The sequence below is a fragment of the Thunnus maccoyii genome, chromosome 10 (assembly GCF_910596095.1).
Source record: "Thunnus maccoyii chromosome 10, fThuMac1.1, whole genome shotgun sequence".
Classification (NCBI taxonomy): domain Eukaryota; kingdom Metazoa; phylum Chordata; class Actinopteri; order Scombriformes; family Scombridae; genus Thunnus; species Thunnus maccoyii.
In genome coordinates, this window is record NC_056542.1 from 33,879,770 (window position 1) to 33,898,157 (window position 18,388).

At 38.8% G+C, this 18,388-nt stretch overlaps 1 protein-coding gene across 1 annotated transcript in view; it reads left to right on the forward strand.

Annotated features, from left to right (window-relative positions):
- The window catches only part of tgfb2 (transforming growth factor, beta 2), a 56,662-nt gene extending 39,337 nt beyond the window's left edge, over positions 1 to 17,325 (forward strand). Inside the window, exons 2-7 of the mRNA XM_042425011.1 lie at positions 2,328 to 2,491; positions 6,498 to 6,630; positions 6,718 to 6,828; positions 9,606 to 9,780; positions 11,569 to 11,722; positions 11,892 to 17,325. Of these exons, the coding sequence (XP_042280945.1) occupies positions 2,328 to 2,491; positions 6,498 to 6,630; positions 6,718 to 6,828; positions 9,606 to 9,780; positions 11,569 to 11,722; positions 11,892 to 12,050 (896 nt within the window). The 3' untranslated portion in view covers positions 12,051 to 17,325. The remainder of the gene's footprint in view (positions 1 to 2,327; positions 2,492 to 6,497; positions 6,631 to 6,717; positions 6,829 to 9,605; positions 9,781 to 11,568; positions 11,723 to 11,891) is intronic.
- The last annotated feature ends 1,063 nt before the right edge of the window (positions 17,326 to 18,388 follow it).

Below are 18,388 nucleotides of genomic sequence, written 5' to 3' on the forward strand. Positions count from 1 at the left end.
CTCTCACATAGACACTTTAAATCCACTCAGTGTGAAACTTTTTCATATCAAGCAAATAAAAAGGATTCCAATTGAGAACACCAAGACAAGTGAATGACAAGTGATTCTGGGAACACACAAATATGCAGGAGGTACAGTACTGCTATTGATATAGTACGGATATTGGAAGAATAATTATTGGCTTTTATGTCAGTCTTTCTTTATAACAGTGGTGTAAAGGAAGTATTCATATAAGAACAGAGCATGTGCTCTCGACAGGTGCAAACAGCATCTGAATTTGTGTAGAAATACTTTTTTACCCCACTAAGTTAATCGGTCACCTGACTGACCTCACACAATTTGCATCACATCATACATAACTTACTGTTTCCATTGAGGATATGTGTACATAAAAATTCAGAACTTGTCTTATACTCATCAGATTGAGACAGTACTGCTGTTGATTGTTTCTGTCCTTTTTTTTTTCTCCCTTCATTGTTATTTTCCATATACATATATATATATATATATACACACACACACACATACATATATATATATATATATATATATATATATTAACGGTCATATTCAACCATATTAAAAAATTGTGTGAAAAAACAGTTTCTTCCTTCTCTCTCTCGCTCTCTCTCTGTGTGTTTGCCTCTCTCAGCTGGTCCCAGTCCATCTGTCTCGCTGGTTGCTGTGGTTGTATACTCTCTCTAAACAAACCACAGTGTCTTGCTAATCCCTGACTTCTGCCTTACGTTACAGCCATCAATTTAAGACCTCCGGGCCTCCTAATTCACCATGCTGTGGGACACTGTCAAACACTCCTTCACCACACACATGGTTTCCAGTATTACGTTGTTCATGTGTGTGTGTTCCGCAGCATCTGTCAGACATGGCAACACATATGGCTGTCAGTGCTGCGCGTGTCACCCCAGTCCTGTGTAAGCGTCTGTCAAACACTTCCACACACATGGTTCTAAGTAGTGTATGAGGGGGATTGTGCTGCTGCTACTGTGCATGGCTGCTGTTGTACTGAGGGAGTGTGTGGGTGTCAGGGTTCCACTGGTCTGGCTTTCACAGTAAAAGTCTGATGCCTGTAGTAATATTTAGCATTCAAACTGATCGTTAAAGAGGCACTCCACAGATTTGACACCTCAAGACCAGTTTATTGGTCTTTGGGAGTACTATTCTGTGAAAACAGTTGTATAATGTCCTCTGTGGCTCTAGAGGGGCTTTGTCAAGAGAATAACCCCAATGATGTCATAGTGATGTCATCAGTCTGACCTTGGACTTGGAGGCTACAAATATGTGACTTGACTTGTACTAGGGATATCTCAGCCTCTGCAGGTCATACGGACAGACAAAGTAGTCGAGATTAATATCTAAACATACATTTGGGGAAATGATCAAACTGCTGCATTTATGGAGAGTTAATAATAATAAAGCATTGAATTTGTACAGCATTTTTCATTTGCAGTGAAACTCAAAGTGCCACAGCATTAAAAACATATAACATATACAGTAACATAAAGAAAATAACAAGAGTTAAGATAAAAAAAAAAAGCCTTTTTGAATAAAAAGGTTTTTAAGCTTGTTTTGAACAGAGAAAAAAAAGAGTTGACGCGCATCAACATTTGGACAGTTGGCGTACACCAACCTATGATGCGCGTCAAAATGCAGCTGTTGTTGCTCATTTAGCTCATAGTTTAGTTCATGGCTCATTTGGTTCATTTAGAAAACAGTGGCCAAGACTAATGGGATTAAATGCATATGCCAAAAAAATGGTCATTGTTTTGTCTTTAAATGTTTTTTTTTAATTTCTTTTCCATTAACATAACAGGGTGCTCTAATTTGGCTAATACTGATAAGTACAATATACTGTTTTACATTAGACTTTAACTAGACTAACACAGAGGATCATTGTCATATTTCAACTATTCAGAGAGAGTTTAAAGCAAAAATGTGCAATGAAGGCTAGGAACACAAACAACGATGAAAGTGGGGATTAACTTCAGTTCTCTACTTTATATCACATTATATACCTGTCTAATCTAAATGCAGGTGTGCTGTTTGCAAAGCATTTTATATGAGCTTTTTTATTTCTAAAGCTTTAGTTGAAGAGTGAAATCTGTTTCTGTTTTTTATGAAATTTTTAGTATGAGTTACAGAAAATCACTCATCACCTACTTATATGGTCATTGTCAACATTGTTGTTGTGGATGTTATTTCACTGTAGATCACATTGATAAGAACATCAGCTTAATGCCTACATGTCAAACTGAAGCTTTCACCTTTCTCAGTATCTAGAAATCACCTGTTTCTCTCCTTTGTTTTAGATGTCATCTCTCCTACACACTTCAACCCTTACTTCAGGCGGCTGACATTTGATGTGTCCTCCATGGAAAAGAACGCCTCCAACTTGGTGAAGGCTGAGCTCAGGATCTTCCGTCTTCAAAACCCTGGGGCTCGAGTGTCTGAGCAGCGCATTGAGCTATACCAGGTACACACACACTTTCCTCTGGGTTCTCTAAAATGATTTAAGAGTTACTATTGGGATCAATTCAGGCAAGGAAGGACAGTTGATTTACTTCTGAGTCATAATGAAATAAATAATAATATTTAGACATTATTTTCCCATTTTACACTGAAACAGTACAAGAAATGTCAATAAAACAACAGCATTTTATATAAACCTCCATCAGAGAAGTTACAGTGTTTTGGGCTTCCAGGGTTCTAGAAGTAAATGTCTGTTTATCAGTGTTAGGTGACTGACAGTTGGAGCACACCCACAAATTAGATGGGCATGAAACTCTTCTGGTTGAATTATCTGTTCAAAAGATGAACATTGTGAATATCTAATAAGGCACTCTTCATAAAGGCTTCATAAATTGGCTTTACTGATGATTCATTAATCATTTTAGGAACATTCTTTCATTCGTCAGCAAGATGTCCAAATTGACTCATCAACCACTTACCTTCTGGAAAACAGCTGCATGGCATCTGGACCATAATCCATTTATTAACAACTTATTAATATTTACAACTGCGGACTTGGTGGAATGTTGTAAATACTACAGACCCACCAGCATTTATCAGTGGATTACCCATATTTATAGCTGTAATAATAAAAAATAAAAGGGTTAGGGCTAAAAGAAATCATTGTTTTTATTGCCATTCAATCTGCTGAATTATTTTCTTAATAATTAAACAACAGAAAAAAGCTAAAGATCCCATTGGAGAAACTGAAACCAGAAAATGATTGGAGTGTTTTGCTTTAAAAATGACTTTTCAATTAGATCAAAATTGGTACTAATTAATTTTCTGTTGATCAACAAATCAATTAATCCACTAATTGTTACATCTCTACAGAGGATAAAGAGACTTTTTACAACCTGGCAACCTGATTTGTGCCTCTGACTGGCTTCTTCTCCATAGCAATGGCAGCTGAGAAAAACAAATTGACAGCAACAATATAAACCTATAGGATGTATATTTTGCCCAGGATACTGCTGTTTCTATGTTGACAAACACAGATGAGATCATCAAAATGACAGAGCATTACTGTATATTTAGAAAAAAAATGTTTTGGTGTACAGGATACAGTAATTAGCATAAGCAGTGACAGACACACTTACTGTGGCTGCAGGCACCTACATAAACTCAAGCTTCATCAAATGCCAAAGAAAAGGCTTTGGTCAGCGTATTTGATTGGCAAGTAATCTTTAGGAAGGGCAGTATGCATGAATAACACAGCATTATGCAGCACCAGAAGAAAAAAAAACTGGAGAAACGCCAGGGTCTGGAATACTAGAATAACAACTGTAATGCACATTCTAAATGTGAGTGTGGTACTGTTCACAAGGGTCCATGGATGATAATGGTGTTTTGAACACAGTAAAGAATTCAGGTTAGTGATTTGGCCCTGTAGTCACCCTGGGCTGTCTGTCTGTCAGCCTGTCTGCACCAGCCAGTTCAAATGCTATGTTTACATCCAGACAAGGAGATGACAGCTGGGCTAAACACAGCTCCAAACAGGGAGATTTTCTCACGCAAACACAGCGCCTGTAAATGTGTGAGGGAGGAAGGGACAGACCGGTACAAAGAGGGAGACCCGATAACATCGACCTCATACACATTCATCACACACACACACACACTCACTTATTCATGTCTATACATAGCAAAACGTAACACCTCATCTAGAAATATTTCAGCCCCTGAGGTGGAGTTTGGACTCTGCTGTGATAAATATCCTGGAGATGTATCTATAGATCTTACAGCCAAATGACTCCTGAGACCTAAATGTGTGGTGCACAAGGTTTTTTTTTTCTTTTCTACATCAAGGTGAAGCACCATTTCTGACATAGTTCCACAAGGTAAAACTGTAAATAGTTACTGTAATGGTTTTAGTTTTAAATTAAAACATTAAATTATGAGATTACAAAATTCAGTACACACTTTGGTTAAGATAACTTTAAATTACATTAAATTTGTTGCAGTCGATCACTCATCATGAGCATACTATGTGTATTTTACTACATTTTAATTCTACAAGTCACAGAATTCTGGTGACCTTGCTCAGGAGTTAGAGGTGTGCAGCCTGTCACTTGCAGCTCTTCATCTAACGGCTCACTGTGGCTGCACCTGACTGTTCCATTGGTCCCTGCAATATTTAAATCTGATTCACTAAAAATGATCATTGACTTGTTTTGTAGAACGATGGCTGTCAACGCTAACCTCTGTGACAAATACATTGTTTTCCTGTGGCTGCCTCACAATAAAAGCCACCCTGTGTTTCAATAGTTAAATGCTTTTAATGTGAAGCAACAGCAGTAGTAAATGTTGGGTTTGCATTAACAGTAACTTAATACACCTCTGATATGACAGGATTTACTACTACAAATACTACATACTACATACTACTACATGCGAAGTCCACCACTAACAATGAAGACTACTAGTATGTAGAAGGGTAATTACTGAATGTAAATACATTACAACGACTACAGAATGACTGCAGCAGAGAACATACCATAAATAGCATCAAAAATGTTTTTTAATGAAATTTTGTGAAATGTATTAAATTTAAAGAGGGCTTTTGTGCTCCTTGTCAAAGATATTTCAAACAGATATTTCCTCGTGTGGTGCTTTGATGATGGTGGTGGAGAGTTTCACTTCATAATCTCAAAACCTCCCATAAGTGTTCAGCTAGGTTAAGGATCTGACTGTTACGGTCATAGCATCTGACTAACTTCATTTTACTTCTCATCAAAGTGCTTTTCATCTTCAACTTCTACCTCTGATGTACTGTTTGTGACTGAGCTTCACTGTCCTCTATCAGGGTTACTACAGCGGCCCTAACAGGAGATCTCAGTGAAAGCAGCAGGAATAGTGTTTTACACATTAGGCAAGGTGAGCCAATGTAAACACATGGTTCTGAAGGACTGCAGAATAACAGAGGTCTGTCCAGCATCTGGTTCCGCTCTCACTGCTCCTCCCAGACCTGGCCAATCAATCAGAGAGAAAAGAGCAGGCTGCTAGACCTCAACTGATGGTTCAACCAACAGTCCTCCAAGGCTACTGTTGCCGCTTGTGTGCCTTCTGTGTTGATGTATTGTAAGTTATGTTATGACAGCAGGCATAGAAATGTAGAGGCATAGAATATTATTGAAATATTATCCAGGCATCTATTTAGAAACCTAGCATCATTAATATCTGCTTGAATTTGGACAACAGTGTAGTCCAAGCATTTTATTAAGTTGTCAGTCCTTTAAGATATAGATTTAGGTGGTGAATTCAATTATGAATACAATTATCAAACAAAATTAATTTCATTTGTAACTGGTGTTCTTAATTAGCACACAATATGAATTAATGGGACAGCAGGGGCAATGCCATGATGGGCCAATGGATGGCCTGGTGCAGCTGCACTGGCTGCACTGCCTACATTTACTGCCACTTAATGTGATGTTTTGTGATGCTGCAAAACTTCTGAGGGAGATTAAGTCAAGGTGGACGTTCAAAATCGCTTAGGGAGAAAGACAAGGTGGATGGCAAGAAATGTCTGACTTTGACAATGCAAACTGCAGTTAGTATCATGTCTCCTACCAACATAACGTTTGAATTTTTTACAAATGATCACGTAAACCAATTAGTTTAAGTTGCCTAAACCTAACCAAACATTAACCAAAGAGATGCCATGGCTGATGCTTGTGTGAATTGTTTTTATAAGGGTGATAAGTATTTTGGCAGGTACAGTAACACAACAACATCCTACCAATAGGGGTGCCAGATCAGAAAACACTCAATTACAAACAACCTATTGTGTCATCAAGGTTTGACGACTTGTTGGACAGGACTGTGGTCAATATAGCTCTGGGTATTCTACATCTTCTTACCAACTGAGACAGCTTCAAGACCATGAGAGAAACTTTTTTTAATCATCTTAGTGCAGTTATCTGTTATTTGTTTCATACATTCCTCTTGTGCCTCTCTATTGTCCACAGATTTTAGCACACAAAGACCTGACATCCCCAACACAGCGATATATTGACAGCAAGGTGGTACGAACACAGACGGAGGGGGAGTGGCTGTCCTTTGATGTGACAGAGGCGGTGAGTGAATGGCTGAACCACAGAGGTGAGTGCATGTTCCTCCCATTACTCATCACTTATTACATGTGCTACATTGTTACATCACCTTGTCATGACTTTTGTCTCTCCACAGACAGAAACAGTGGATTCAAGATCAGCCTGCACTGCCCATGCTGCACGTTTGTACCATCAAATAACTACATTATTCCCAACAAGAGTGAGGAGCTGGAGGCACGGTTTGCAGGTTATTTGATTCGAAAAATTGTTAGGGAATGTTAAAGGGTTAGTCTGGTGTTGTTCTATATTTTCTTATTGTCAGCAAATCTCATGAAAAGACCAAAACCAAAAACGTGTTAGTCCATCTCTCAGTAATGCTTTCTGACTTCCCTACCTCCCCAGCTCCAAGTCCATTGGTTTCTTCTGAAGATGTAAATCTCTAAAAATGACTCACAAATATATAGTTTCAAAAGGGCTCAGTCAATTCCTGAAACAGCTGATCACTGTAGTTTTTACAAAACATTACTCATGCTTTTGCCAATGCAGTTTGCTGCTGCAGCTGACAAGTTGGTGCCCCTGGTTTTGGACTTTATAAAGGAGTAAATAATCTTGGTGAGTGGCGCCACTGTCTGTGCACTCAAACAGCTGTCGGTTCAGAAACCAGGACAGAAGCCGAGTTTTCTTGTGTTTGCTGTCGGAACATGACCACTCCGTCAGGGGTCTGTTCACTGGATTTCAACTCACCATTATGCCGGGGTCTGAGCTAAGTATCTGCTGCTGAGCTGCTTGTACATCCTTCATTGCCAGTGGCATTGCATATTTTGGTTCAGTACAGACCGTGTTGTTTGCCATTTGCAGTAAACTATAAGGCTGCATAGTTTTATGCATGTTGCCTGTTTAGCTCCACTGCTGTGCTGTTGCTGTTCAGATTCATTTGTGAGGAGTATGAATTATTGGTGTTTATGGCTTCCACATGCTTGCAGGTGATGCTGTGCTGCCGACTCCTCAGTTTGCTGTTTGCTTTTGAAACTCTGTGTACTCTTTTGGATAGTATGCAATGTACTGTATGTGTATTCATTTGCATATAAGCATGTATTCACTTGCAATGTGAATTAATTTGCATATGTATTAATCAATCAAACTCATGTAGCAGTTGAGCTCATTTCTTGTGATGTTGTCGGGCATGTGCTTCCCTTCTTGCTAATGTACAAGTGATGGCCATATTGGCTGAACTGGTTTTAGGCACATTTTCCCCAAGAGGTTGGAGTAATTTTGAGGGTTGTCTGTTAGCTCATGTATCCTATTTAGCTGATTACTAGAAGATACTTTACTTGACTTGGTTTATGGTTGTTCATATCATAATGAAATCTATAGACCCAGTTAAACTCTTGCTCATTGGTGATATGGGCAGCCTGGCTTGCATTAGCGCAACATGTGTTTCTCTTTATCATCCAGGTTAATTTCAGTTGCAGATATTTCTCTTGTATTAAGATATTATTAGTATCTCGTCGTATCTTCATAATTAATAATGACTTACATATCAGATGAGAAGGGCTTTGCCAGCATTCAAGAGAAATTGCCTGTTGGTTCACATTGGTTTGGTACATTTTAGTAAATTTGTTGGGGACTATTTTCAGCAGCAGATTAATCCACATTTGGTGGTCTGGTGAGTATTTCCAGCAGCAGAACAGTGTGTGTGGAAATGAGTCAAAATAAACTACAGTTAAACTAAACACAAATGTATTTTAATGGAGCTCTATGGCACAGATATAATAAGATATATCAGGCTTCGGATACACAAGTAAAACTTGTTAGTAGTAGTGATTAGGCTTGAGTCTACACATAGGATTTGTTGACAAACAGAATTTAGAATGTTGCCAGGCTTATGCTCTCTGGGGTTAAAGTGTTTAATATTAGTGTTTTGAACTGACAGGTTTACTGGGGCTACATCAGAATGGCCTTTTTCTTTCTAATCAGCAGTCAAAACTCTTAGCTGTTCTATTAAGAATGAGTAAATGTTAGCTTGTTGGGTATTCTGTTTAAACCAGTAAATGTTTTTAGCCACACTACTGGTGTGGCTTGGTCCACTACTTTGGTCCAGACTGAAATATCTTAACAAATATTAGATTTCATTGACATTAAATTTTGTACAGACATTCATGGGTCCCAGAGGATTAATCTTAATGATGAATGAACTTCTGACTTACTATCTAACATCACCAGCAGGTTAAGCTATTCGGTTCTGATTAAAATATCTCAACAACTTTAGGATTCATTACCATGAAATTTAGTACATATTGAAGGTCTCCAGAGGATGCATCTTGATGACTTGAGTTGCCTTGATCCCTTGACATTTCCTCTTTCTGCCAGCAGGTCAAACTTTTCACATATCCAGTGAAGTATATAAAAATCTATATGATGAATTGGCACAAATTTTGTATAGACATACATGGTCCCCAGAGGATGAATTTTATTTGGCTTTTGTGATACCCTGATTTTACATCTATGATCATAATCGGATCAGAACTGTTATTTGTCCAATTCTTTGGTTCATGACCAAATACCTGCAAAACTAATGACATTCCCATCAGCCTCAGCTGAACTTTGTCTTCACTGCTAATAATATTGCTTATGCTAACAAAGCCACTCTGTCTAGCTGCAGTCTTACAGAGCCTCTAGCATGGCTGAAGACTCTTAAGGCTTTCCAGAAAGGGATTCATGGTGTCGCACTCGATTGTACACATGAAAAATGACAAAAGTACTTTAGTGAATGATGAAATATTAGAGCTTGAGTTTAATTTCAAATCCTGCTTACAATAGAAATTGTCAGACCTGGTCATGGTTCTACATCCTGAAAAACACTTTGTTTGAAGCTTATTAATACCTATAGTCTTAAGAATTCGATATGATTAGATTATTATTAGATTAAATCAGATGTTTTGATCTGTTAACTCCTTTTGCCATTAACACCAATACTTACATGCAGTAACATGCTGCTGGTTGATCTCTCTGTCCTGTCTCCAGGTATTGATGACAGCTTCATCCGTGGTGGTGACCTGAAGGTATTTAAGAAGCGGCGGCACAGTGCTCGGGCTCCACACCTTCTCCTTATGCTGCTGCCTTCATACCGGCTGGAGTCCCAGTCCCAGCATAAGAACCATCGATCCAAGAGAGCCCTGGACGCTGCCTACTGCTCCAGGTACTGAGCTAGAATTAGACCAGACTCACACTCGTCCACATCACATACCTCAGCAGAAGAGGCCCAGAAATTAAGGTCTGCCTGAGGTGTCAGAAATCATGCTTAAATTTTCCTGTAATATGAGCTGTTAGTAGCTATTTTTATTTAGTGATAAGCAGCCAAAAGCTCCCCTAATGTTTGCACATAGGGTCTTATACTTTGGCTGTAAAGTCATATAGACAACAAAATCCAGTGACAGTGATTATGAGCTTTTCCGCCATGGCAACAGTTTGTTAGAATTTCTTGGATAGTGACGCATTGTCCTGCTATTTGCATTGAACTGACGTTAGTTGTGTTGACACAACACAAAGACACAGTCTGTGTCTATAGGCATAAAACTCTCCATGGAAAGCCATAGTAATGAAATTCCATTGTGTGGTAGCTGCTCCTTAAGGCAGAGTGAGGTAGGCTTCATTACAACTTTTATAGGCTGCTGAGTAAAATCTTCCCACAGAGTACTGGAAGAAATTCTCTACTTACACAAGTGATAAAAAATGATATAGTACTACTTGTAATGTATGCCACTATAATATTACTCATCACATCATAAAAGCACAAACAGTGTTTAAATTTTCATACAACCAGCTGATCATCCGCAGTCAGGATCTATCCAGATCATTAAAACCACTTTATTTCGAGGTCAAACAGAATGTGTGCTCACTTTCAAATAAGCCCTCATTACACAGGAAAACTATAAGTGCACAACTACAATAAGTGCAGCAGGTCAAAGCAGACTTCTCCACGTGCCTAAAACTGAGACCAAAACAAGGCCCGTACCCGCATTTCTACCCGACCCCCCCGAACCCAACTGCTACAGCCAAATTTGAGACTCGAGCCCAATCAAAGGCCCAAAGTGCTGCTTTTGTTTCATTTCATCAAGTGCACCAGGCTAATGTAATGTATTGGTTGCGCTCTTTTGCTTGTTTGCAGGATGCAGATAGTTGGCGCAATCAGAGAAAGAAAGATATTTCTTAATAAATTACTTTTGAAAATAACCAAACTTGACCCAATCCTGAAGCTTAAAACAACAAAATGGCCTGAACTTGCCCCAAAACTTTGTGCCCCTTTCAGGTTTGGGTCAGTCAGCAAAACTCTAGGTCAAAGTTGAAGTGGGAAGTCTGCCTACTTGTTAGTTAACAACAGACAGTAATTCACTTGCTCAAAATAGGTCTAATAGGGCAAGAGACACAAGCAGTAAGATGATCAGGTTGTAAACAAGCCAACCATTTATCCACATCAGCTAACCCACTTTAATTGGATGTCAAACTGAAAATAAACGCACCTGAGATAATGCTGATAGTCCCTCATTGCACAGGAAAACTGTGCACTCACAACTACAGTAGGTACAGTAGGTCAAAGGTGAAGCCGGAAGTGGGACTATAAATGGTTGATGTTTATAAGGGACAGTTTGTGTAATAATTTTAATTTTCACCTTTGTTTTCTCTTCCAAATACGTTTGACTAATCTGGAAGTTTTAGTGTTTATATTATTATGACTGTTAGGAATGAAGGCCAAATCTAGAAAATCATCCTAGAGTATATGGTTTGAACTATCTGGTATCTCTCAGCCTCAACATAGATGAGTAAAAGTTGCAATATTCAGAGATCTCAGACACAACCCTGTTATTTTCTTTGATCCACTGAATGACATACTGTAAAAGTCAGATGAGACCAGAGGAATTCTTTGTGAAACTCTGTCCCTGCTGCACTACAATTCACCTCTCTTCTTTGTATCTTGTATAATCTGTAGAAATGTTCAGGACAACTGCTGCTTACGGTCACTTTACATCGATTTTAAGAAGGACCTGGGCTGGAGGTGGATCCATGAGCCCAAGGGCTATGAGGCCAACTTCTGCGCTGGGGCCTGTCCATATCTGTGGAGTGCAGACACCCAGCATTCCAAGGTACTGTATGGGTGACAGGGTCAAAGGTTAAACAATCTGTGGGGTCTGAGTTAGAAAGGTTAGTAACTTGAGCATGAAAGTTACAGTTTAAAATACATACATGGGAATTTATGCTCTGAAATCTTCATCTTTAGGTAAGATTTTCTTTATTGTATGGTTGTGTTCCCAGGTGTTAGGCCTGTATAACACCATCAACCCTGAAGCATCAGCATCGCCCTGCTGTGTCTCCCAGGACCTGGAGCCCCTCACCATCCTCTACTACATTGGCAAGACCCCCAAAATAGAGCAGCTCTCCAATATGAAGGTCAAGTCCTGCAAGTGCAGCTAGAAGCTCTTACAAGCCAGCACAAACACTCTCTCTCCTTCCTTCACACAAACACGCACACACATGCAGTGGACTTGGGCATACATGCAGTCAAACCGCAGCCATCTCTTATGCCAGGATCAGACTACACGACATTTTTGTCTTTCACAATGGTCACTATGTTAGATTAGACAATTATAGTACAATAAATTCTTGCCATGTCTTAGTAAGGAGACTGGCAACACTACAACTATGACCCCAACCAATCATTGTTCACAACCTTGTGCGAGTTCATAGCTTGTCAGGGATGAGGGTCAAGAAATTGTCAATCACGGCTACAGAAGCACTATGTGTGATGCTGGCTGTCGTGTTCCGAAAAGGAAAAGAAAAGAAAGGAAAAACGATCGTGGACTTGTTCCTGGGTGTCACAAAGAGAACAGTATAGGCTGTATATCCTTCAAAAACAACTTGAGACAACGAATGTGTTAACATGTCAAGAACATAACATAAAGCCACCAGTTTCGCTGTATGTAAACAGGTCTTGTGGAGGGAAAATGATTGGGTTTTTGGGAATTGTATACTCTGGTAGATACAAAGATATGTTTTAATATCAGGTGGTTTGACAATCACTACAACTGAAGTGCTCTCTGGTGCACATATGTAAACACCAACATAGAAAGTCAAAGCTGTCCAGCAGCTGTCTAGCTGAGCTGAGCCGCATTTAGTGTCTCAGACAGGGGGGAGAGCAATGGCTCATCTCTGCCTCCTCCACAGGCTGATTCAGGCAGGAGAACCTGCCGTCAGTCATCAGTGCTGTTTTCTTATTTCAGTAATAACTGTAAAACTACATAGTGATATGTATATATGAAATCAAAACAGACACTGACAGCAACTGGACAGCTTTGACTTTATGTGTTGGTGTTTACTTATGTGCAGCAGAGAGCACTCTGTCATCCTATTGGTCAATGTTAAGGAACACATCGTAGGAGATGTCAAACTAGATGAAAATACAAAAAATTCTGACATGCTAGACTTTTCATTGGGGTGTCGTGGGGCGTCCTGGATGCCACATCGCTGTTTGTTGATTATGTCACACTACAAGGCCATGTTCGTCGTTCCCGATGTTCATAATCAGGCCCAATGCTGGAAATTTGCTGGCAGTGACAAAATTGTGTCAAAATCAGGCTGAATTCATGTAGTCTGATCCAGGCATTATAAGCGCTATTATACTCACAGCAATATTCCTACACACACACACACAGTCAGGTGTGGTGTGTTGGAGAATAGAGGTACAGAACAAATCAACTTCAGTGCTAGTTCAGCTAAGACAGCAATGCTCATTCACAACATACAGGACCAGTGCTGTCATGATACCAGAAACATAACTTTGATACCACTGCTAAGTACTTGTAGTACAGGTACACTGCTGTCTTTAAGTGAAATAGTTCAAGTTTTGGCTCCTGGCATCAGTTTGCCAACCAGTTTAAATAGACTGATATCCAGTTTATGATGCGGTGGACACCAAAAAGCTACTACCACTTGTGCTTTAAGATATAGTAACTCTAGTATCCACTAGGCTCTGGTTCCAAAAAATCTGACTGTTTTGAAATTTGTTCAGAAAGTAGAGCTAGACTGATACATTTGCTGGGCCAATATATTGGCTGATGTTAGCAATTAACAAGAAATCTCAATTTAGAAATGCCAGGTCATTTAGAAACACGTGGAAAAACACTACAGAGTTTGTCCATCAGAGATTTTTTTAATTCTCAAATATCGGTAACAGCTTCAAAAATCTAGTATTGGTTGATTTCTTTTAAAAGGTCTTGACTTCTCTGTCAAAATAGAAAGGCAATGGATGTTCACAAGGACTAAGTGTCTCATTAACTGATTTCACTTCAGTTTGAGTATCATTACTCTGTTATGGAGCTACTATGGCTTTAAGAGACATATGCTTTGGGGCAGGTTTGCTTGATTGACAGATGTCTTAGCCTATTATAGTCAGCGATGTTATTGCAGTTTACTTGTCCCCAGAGTTCCTCCTCTTTGCACATATGTAGATGTTTTGACTAGTAATTTTAGGACCTGGTATCAAACTTACTACTATATTATTACTATACTACTACTATTATCTTCTGAACTATCTTACAAATACAAATACAAGTTTCAGGGGACATCATAGATGCTACAGCCATGTCATGTGTGGTTGATGCTTATTTTTTCAGTTACTGGCCAGTATTCCAGTGCACACATTTATACTGCAAAGAGGTGACTTTGACATTAATTTTTACACTTGATGAAAATATCAAATGTTTGTAAGATAATCTTTAGCAATGGTATCAAAGTCATGCCAATTTGGATCATGATCACACACATGTAAAGTGACACAGATATGGCTTATGTCCTTTCTTTGCGTTTTGAAGGCCCTGTCAACATGCATCACCTCACACACTTGTCACACGAGACACGAGAGTAAGGCAAACACTGGAAGTTTAAGTGATAAGTGTCTATATGTGAAATTAATAACACAGCCCCACCCTCGACACTCACCCACCCCTTCGCTCCCCTCTCCCTCACCTCACCCCCTCCACAGTTTTCACAGTCACGCCACACCATGTCCTCATTTCTATGTTTGTCTTTGTTTCGTATCCTTCGTTATTTTCTAAATTTATTCATTGTTTTGCTATTTAAGATGTTCATGGTTTAGCATCCAACAAATTTTGAACCTGGTAGAGAAGTGGACAGAATCAACCTCGCACTGATGAAATATAATATCTACTCCCTTTTGTAATTTTGTGTCGAAAAAGTTGAACTATTCATTTTTATAGATGCATGAAAAACCCACCAGAAGAGGAAAAAATAACATGTCACATGGAAGGTCCCTTGATGGATAATTTAGTGTTTTTATAATTTGGGTCTTATTTTCATAGTTTTGGCCATCATATCTGTCCGTTTTGATAGATCTTCCAAGAACTTCCAAGTCCTGTTCCAGAAGTATAAAGAAATTAATCCCATTCACATTAATAATAACACAAAATACTAAAAATCCAGTCCAATCTGACTTTACCCAACAGTAAATGGTGTGGTTCACTCCACTGCCAAGATAAGAATAGAATGTATATATATGATTTATATAACATATCTGCAAGCAGCCTTTAATAAACACATTTCCTACAAGCTCAAGACCTTTGCAGGCTGAACATGACCAGCTCGACAGAAGAAGCCATCGAGCAGCTGTAACAGCAGCAGGGCAGGGAGAGCCGAACAGTATAGATGTGTTTACACAGCAGAGATTACAGCTAAAAAATTGGAAATATTACTTACAGGAAGAGGGTGTTGTTGGATGTCATGTATATGGAAGAAACTGGAATTTATGATGTTATATGAAGTTAAAATTGGGATCTCTGGTTTTTGGAATGCTAATAAATTAATTGTTGTTATATAGGGTTAGAATTCTGCAGTTCCTGCTCACATATGTAGAATATGGACAGTAAATCCTGGGAATACATTTCACCTTTTCAGACATTGATGAAAAGTACCCTCAACAAGAGGCTGCATTGAAGTACAGAAAGTGATGGAACAGAGGTGATATAATCCATATTCCATAAGATAACACAGTATCTACTTCAACACTTCAACACTACAGGAATTTGAACCCTTCAAGGTTTTAACAACGTTAGAGAGCTCCCATTAAATTTTACTAGTGTTCCAGAACACTGTTTCTCCCTTATTCACTATATCCACTGATGTCCTCTTCTAAAGTCATTTTTCCAACTCTTGTGCTATAATTCCCACTGTTTAAAAACGACACAGGTTGCTCTTCTTTGTCCTTCTTTGTCTTGGGCTTGTGGGTAAAAGGTGTTAAAAACCGAAACATTAAGCATAAAATTATATAGATGTTGTTTTGTGAATGAGATTTCAAAATTACACAGTTACAGTTGAGTTGGGACTACGGGTTCAAATTAGCTGTTGAGCTAACCCCGGCACATTTATATTGATGCTGTTAAAATGGCAATGCTGATTAGCGTGAATTTCAAGGAACTGACCATTTCTAACAAATGGTTATACAGTCCAATTCAGCAGAAAAGACTCTCTGAGGGAGTAGAGATTCCCCTAAGGTAAACTCATGCATGAACATGAAATCTCAGTAAAGTTTACAATACCTACAACTTGGGTACAAGTTGGGGAGGTGGAGGGAGCTGCAGCAGCAAATGGTGCTGGCATGAGTAAATCAGCAGAGTAATTATAAATATTAAGTGTGAGCTTCTGGTAGTCACACTGTAAACCTATAAAAATATGATGGGGCACAAGTATGAATTGCCAAAACTACAAAAAGACCCAAGTTGTAATAAATTTAAACGATCCTTTTATGGTATCAGCTTACATAAATAGTCATTGAACAAAGATGGTTTTCATGTCCCATTCACTGTATATGGGTTATGTTTAGCTTCACTCAGTTGAACCTCCAGCAGTGATTAATGGTTAACAATTAGAGGCTTTCCACACACAGAGAAAACTCAAAGAAGTGATGAAATTTCATAAACTTAAGAAATACAGCAGTGTCATGTCATGCACTCAGCACAGCCACACATTCAGTCCACACTAGCTATGAAAGGTCTGGGTTCAGAGAGAGGAGATGTTGTCTTTTGGTAAGTGATGATGAGGCTATGTATGGAGAAATGCTGAGGGCGATTAGTGTGATGAAAGATTATAGAAGGTGTAATGAAGAGTAGATATGACCTCCAAAAATACTCTTACAGCCAAAAAATATTCTAAAACTTCTCCAATAGTGGTCAAGTCTTTCACTCTGTTGTAGCCTGTAGTAGTGTCATCAGTGTGTTGTCTTCCTGCCAACATAAAGCTTTTATTTCACCCACCAATGTGTAAAATCTGTCAGTAATGATCTTTTTGTTTCTTTAATAAAAACAAATTGCACTGATGCTGTTTTATTTTACTATTTTAAAATACATAGTTTTGTTTTCTTTTTTTCCCTTTTAGTTAGTTGAAACTCCCCCACCCTTTATAAAATGAGGAGTGTTGATGTAGGTGACCTAACCCCTGACCCCGGCCCCATTTGGGCGTTTAGTGCCAGTGGACTTACTGAATAGCAGGAAAAAAAAGAGAGCTAGGCACCAACTTTGTCACGATAGAGCTGTTATTTTTTATGTGTATTTGTTGTTGTTTTGATGATGATGATGATGATGATGATGATGATGATGATGATGTTATTGTTACCCACTATGCTGTATTGTAACACAGTATTGTTGTGGTGCTCTAGTGGTAAATAAATTATTTAAGTTTCAAGGGAACTCTGTGTTACGTGTGTTCTTTCAGATGCTGATTTGTTTGTCTGCTGCAGCAGCGTGTCATCCTTTCTTCTCTGCAAAGTCTAATTCCTCCTACACTTGTTGTGTTCTGGCTACAGAAAGCCACAAAGACAAATAAGAGACTCATGTTTCCATCACATATGCAATGCAATATTGCTTCATAACATGATATATGAACAAAGGAGCAACAGGAGGAATCTTTTGTGAGACAGTCAAACAAAACTGCAGCACATGAGACAAAAGGAGGGGATGTAGATGCTAATGCCAAACTGTTATTGTTTGCTAAATAATAATGTGCGTATGGCCTCCAGTGGCTAATCGTAACGCAAACAACCCTCAGCATAAACAAAATTAAATATGTTAGGAAAAGCCAGATTAATGTCTTTCTTCTTGCATGTTCCTGGCTTTAGACTGAATTAAAGCTAGGTGTAAGATGTTTTTTCAGCCCAGTGTTCCTGAGAAATACTTAATGTCCATATTGGACATTTCTGCACCTCACAAGAGTAAGGGTGTGAAGGTTCAGGTGGTGGATGGGTGTGTAGCAGGAAATGATCCAATGGAATCCATAATCTTTCTCTAACCTCCAAGGTTTCAGTTGCCTAACCCCCAACCATACCTTAAAGAGCCCCTTTAACCTTTTAGCACTTTGGTAATTGTTGCACTACTTTCTTGTTGTTTATGGTATTTCTCTTGCTCTTGTCTACTTCCAGTCATTTCTTACTTAAATAATAATTTTTTAAAAAATTAAAAAATGTTCTCATTGCACTTGTACCTGGTCAGCTACTTGAGAATTTGTGCCACGACCCTTTTAACTGACACTGTCCTCTTCTTGATTGTCTTGCCTCACTCGTAAGTCACTTTGAATGAAAGCTTCTGCCAAATGGCTAAATGTAAAATTCAACTGTAGTCCACCTCCACTCAAAAATGTGTTTTTCTTCTTGTTCCTTTGTTCTTTTCTCTGTGTAGAATAATGTATGTGCAGAGTTTGTTTTTACCTTCACCTGCAGAGGGAGGAAAGATTCTCTGTGCTCACCTTAA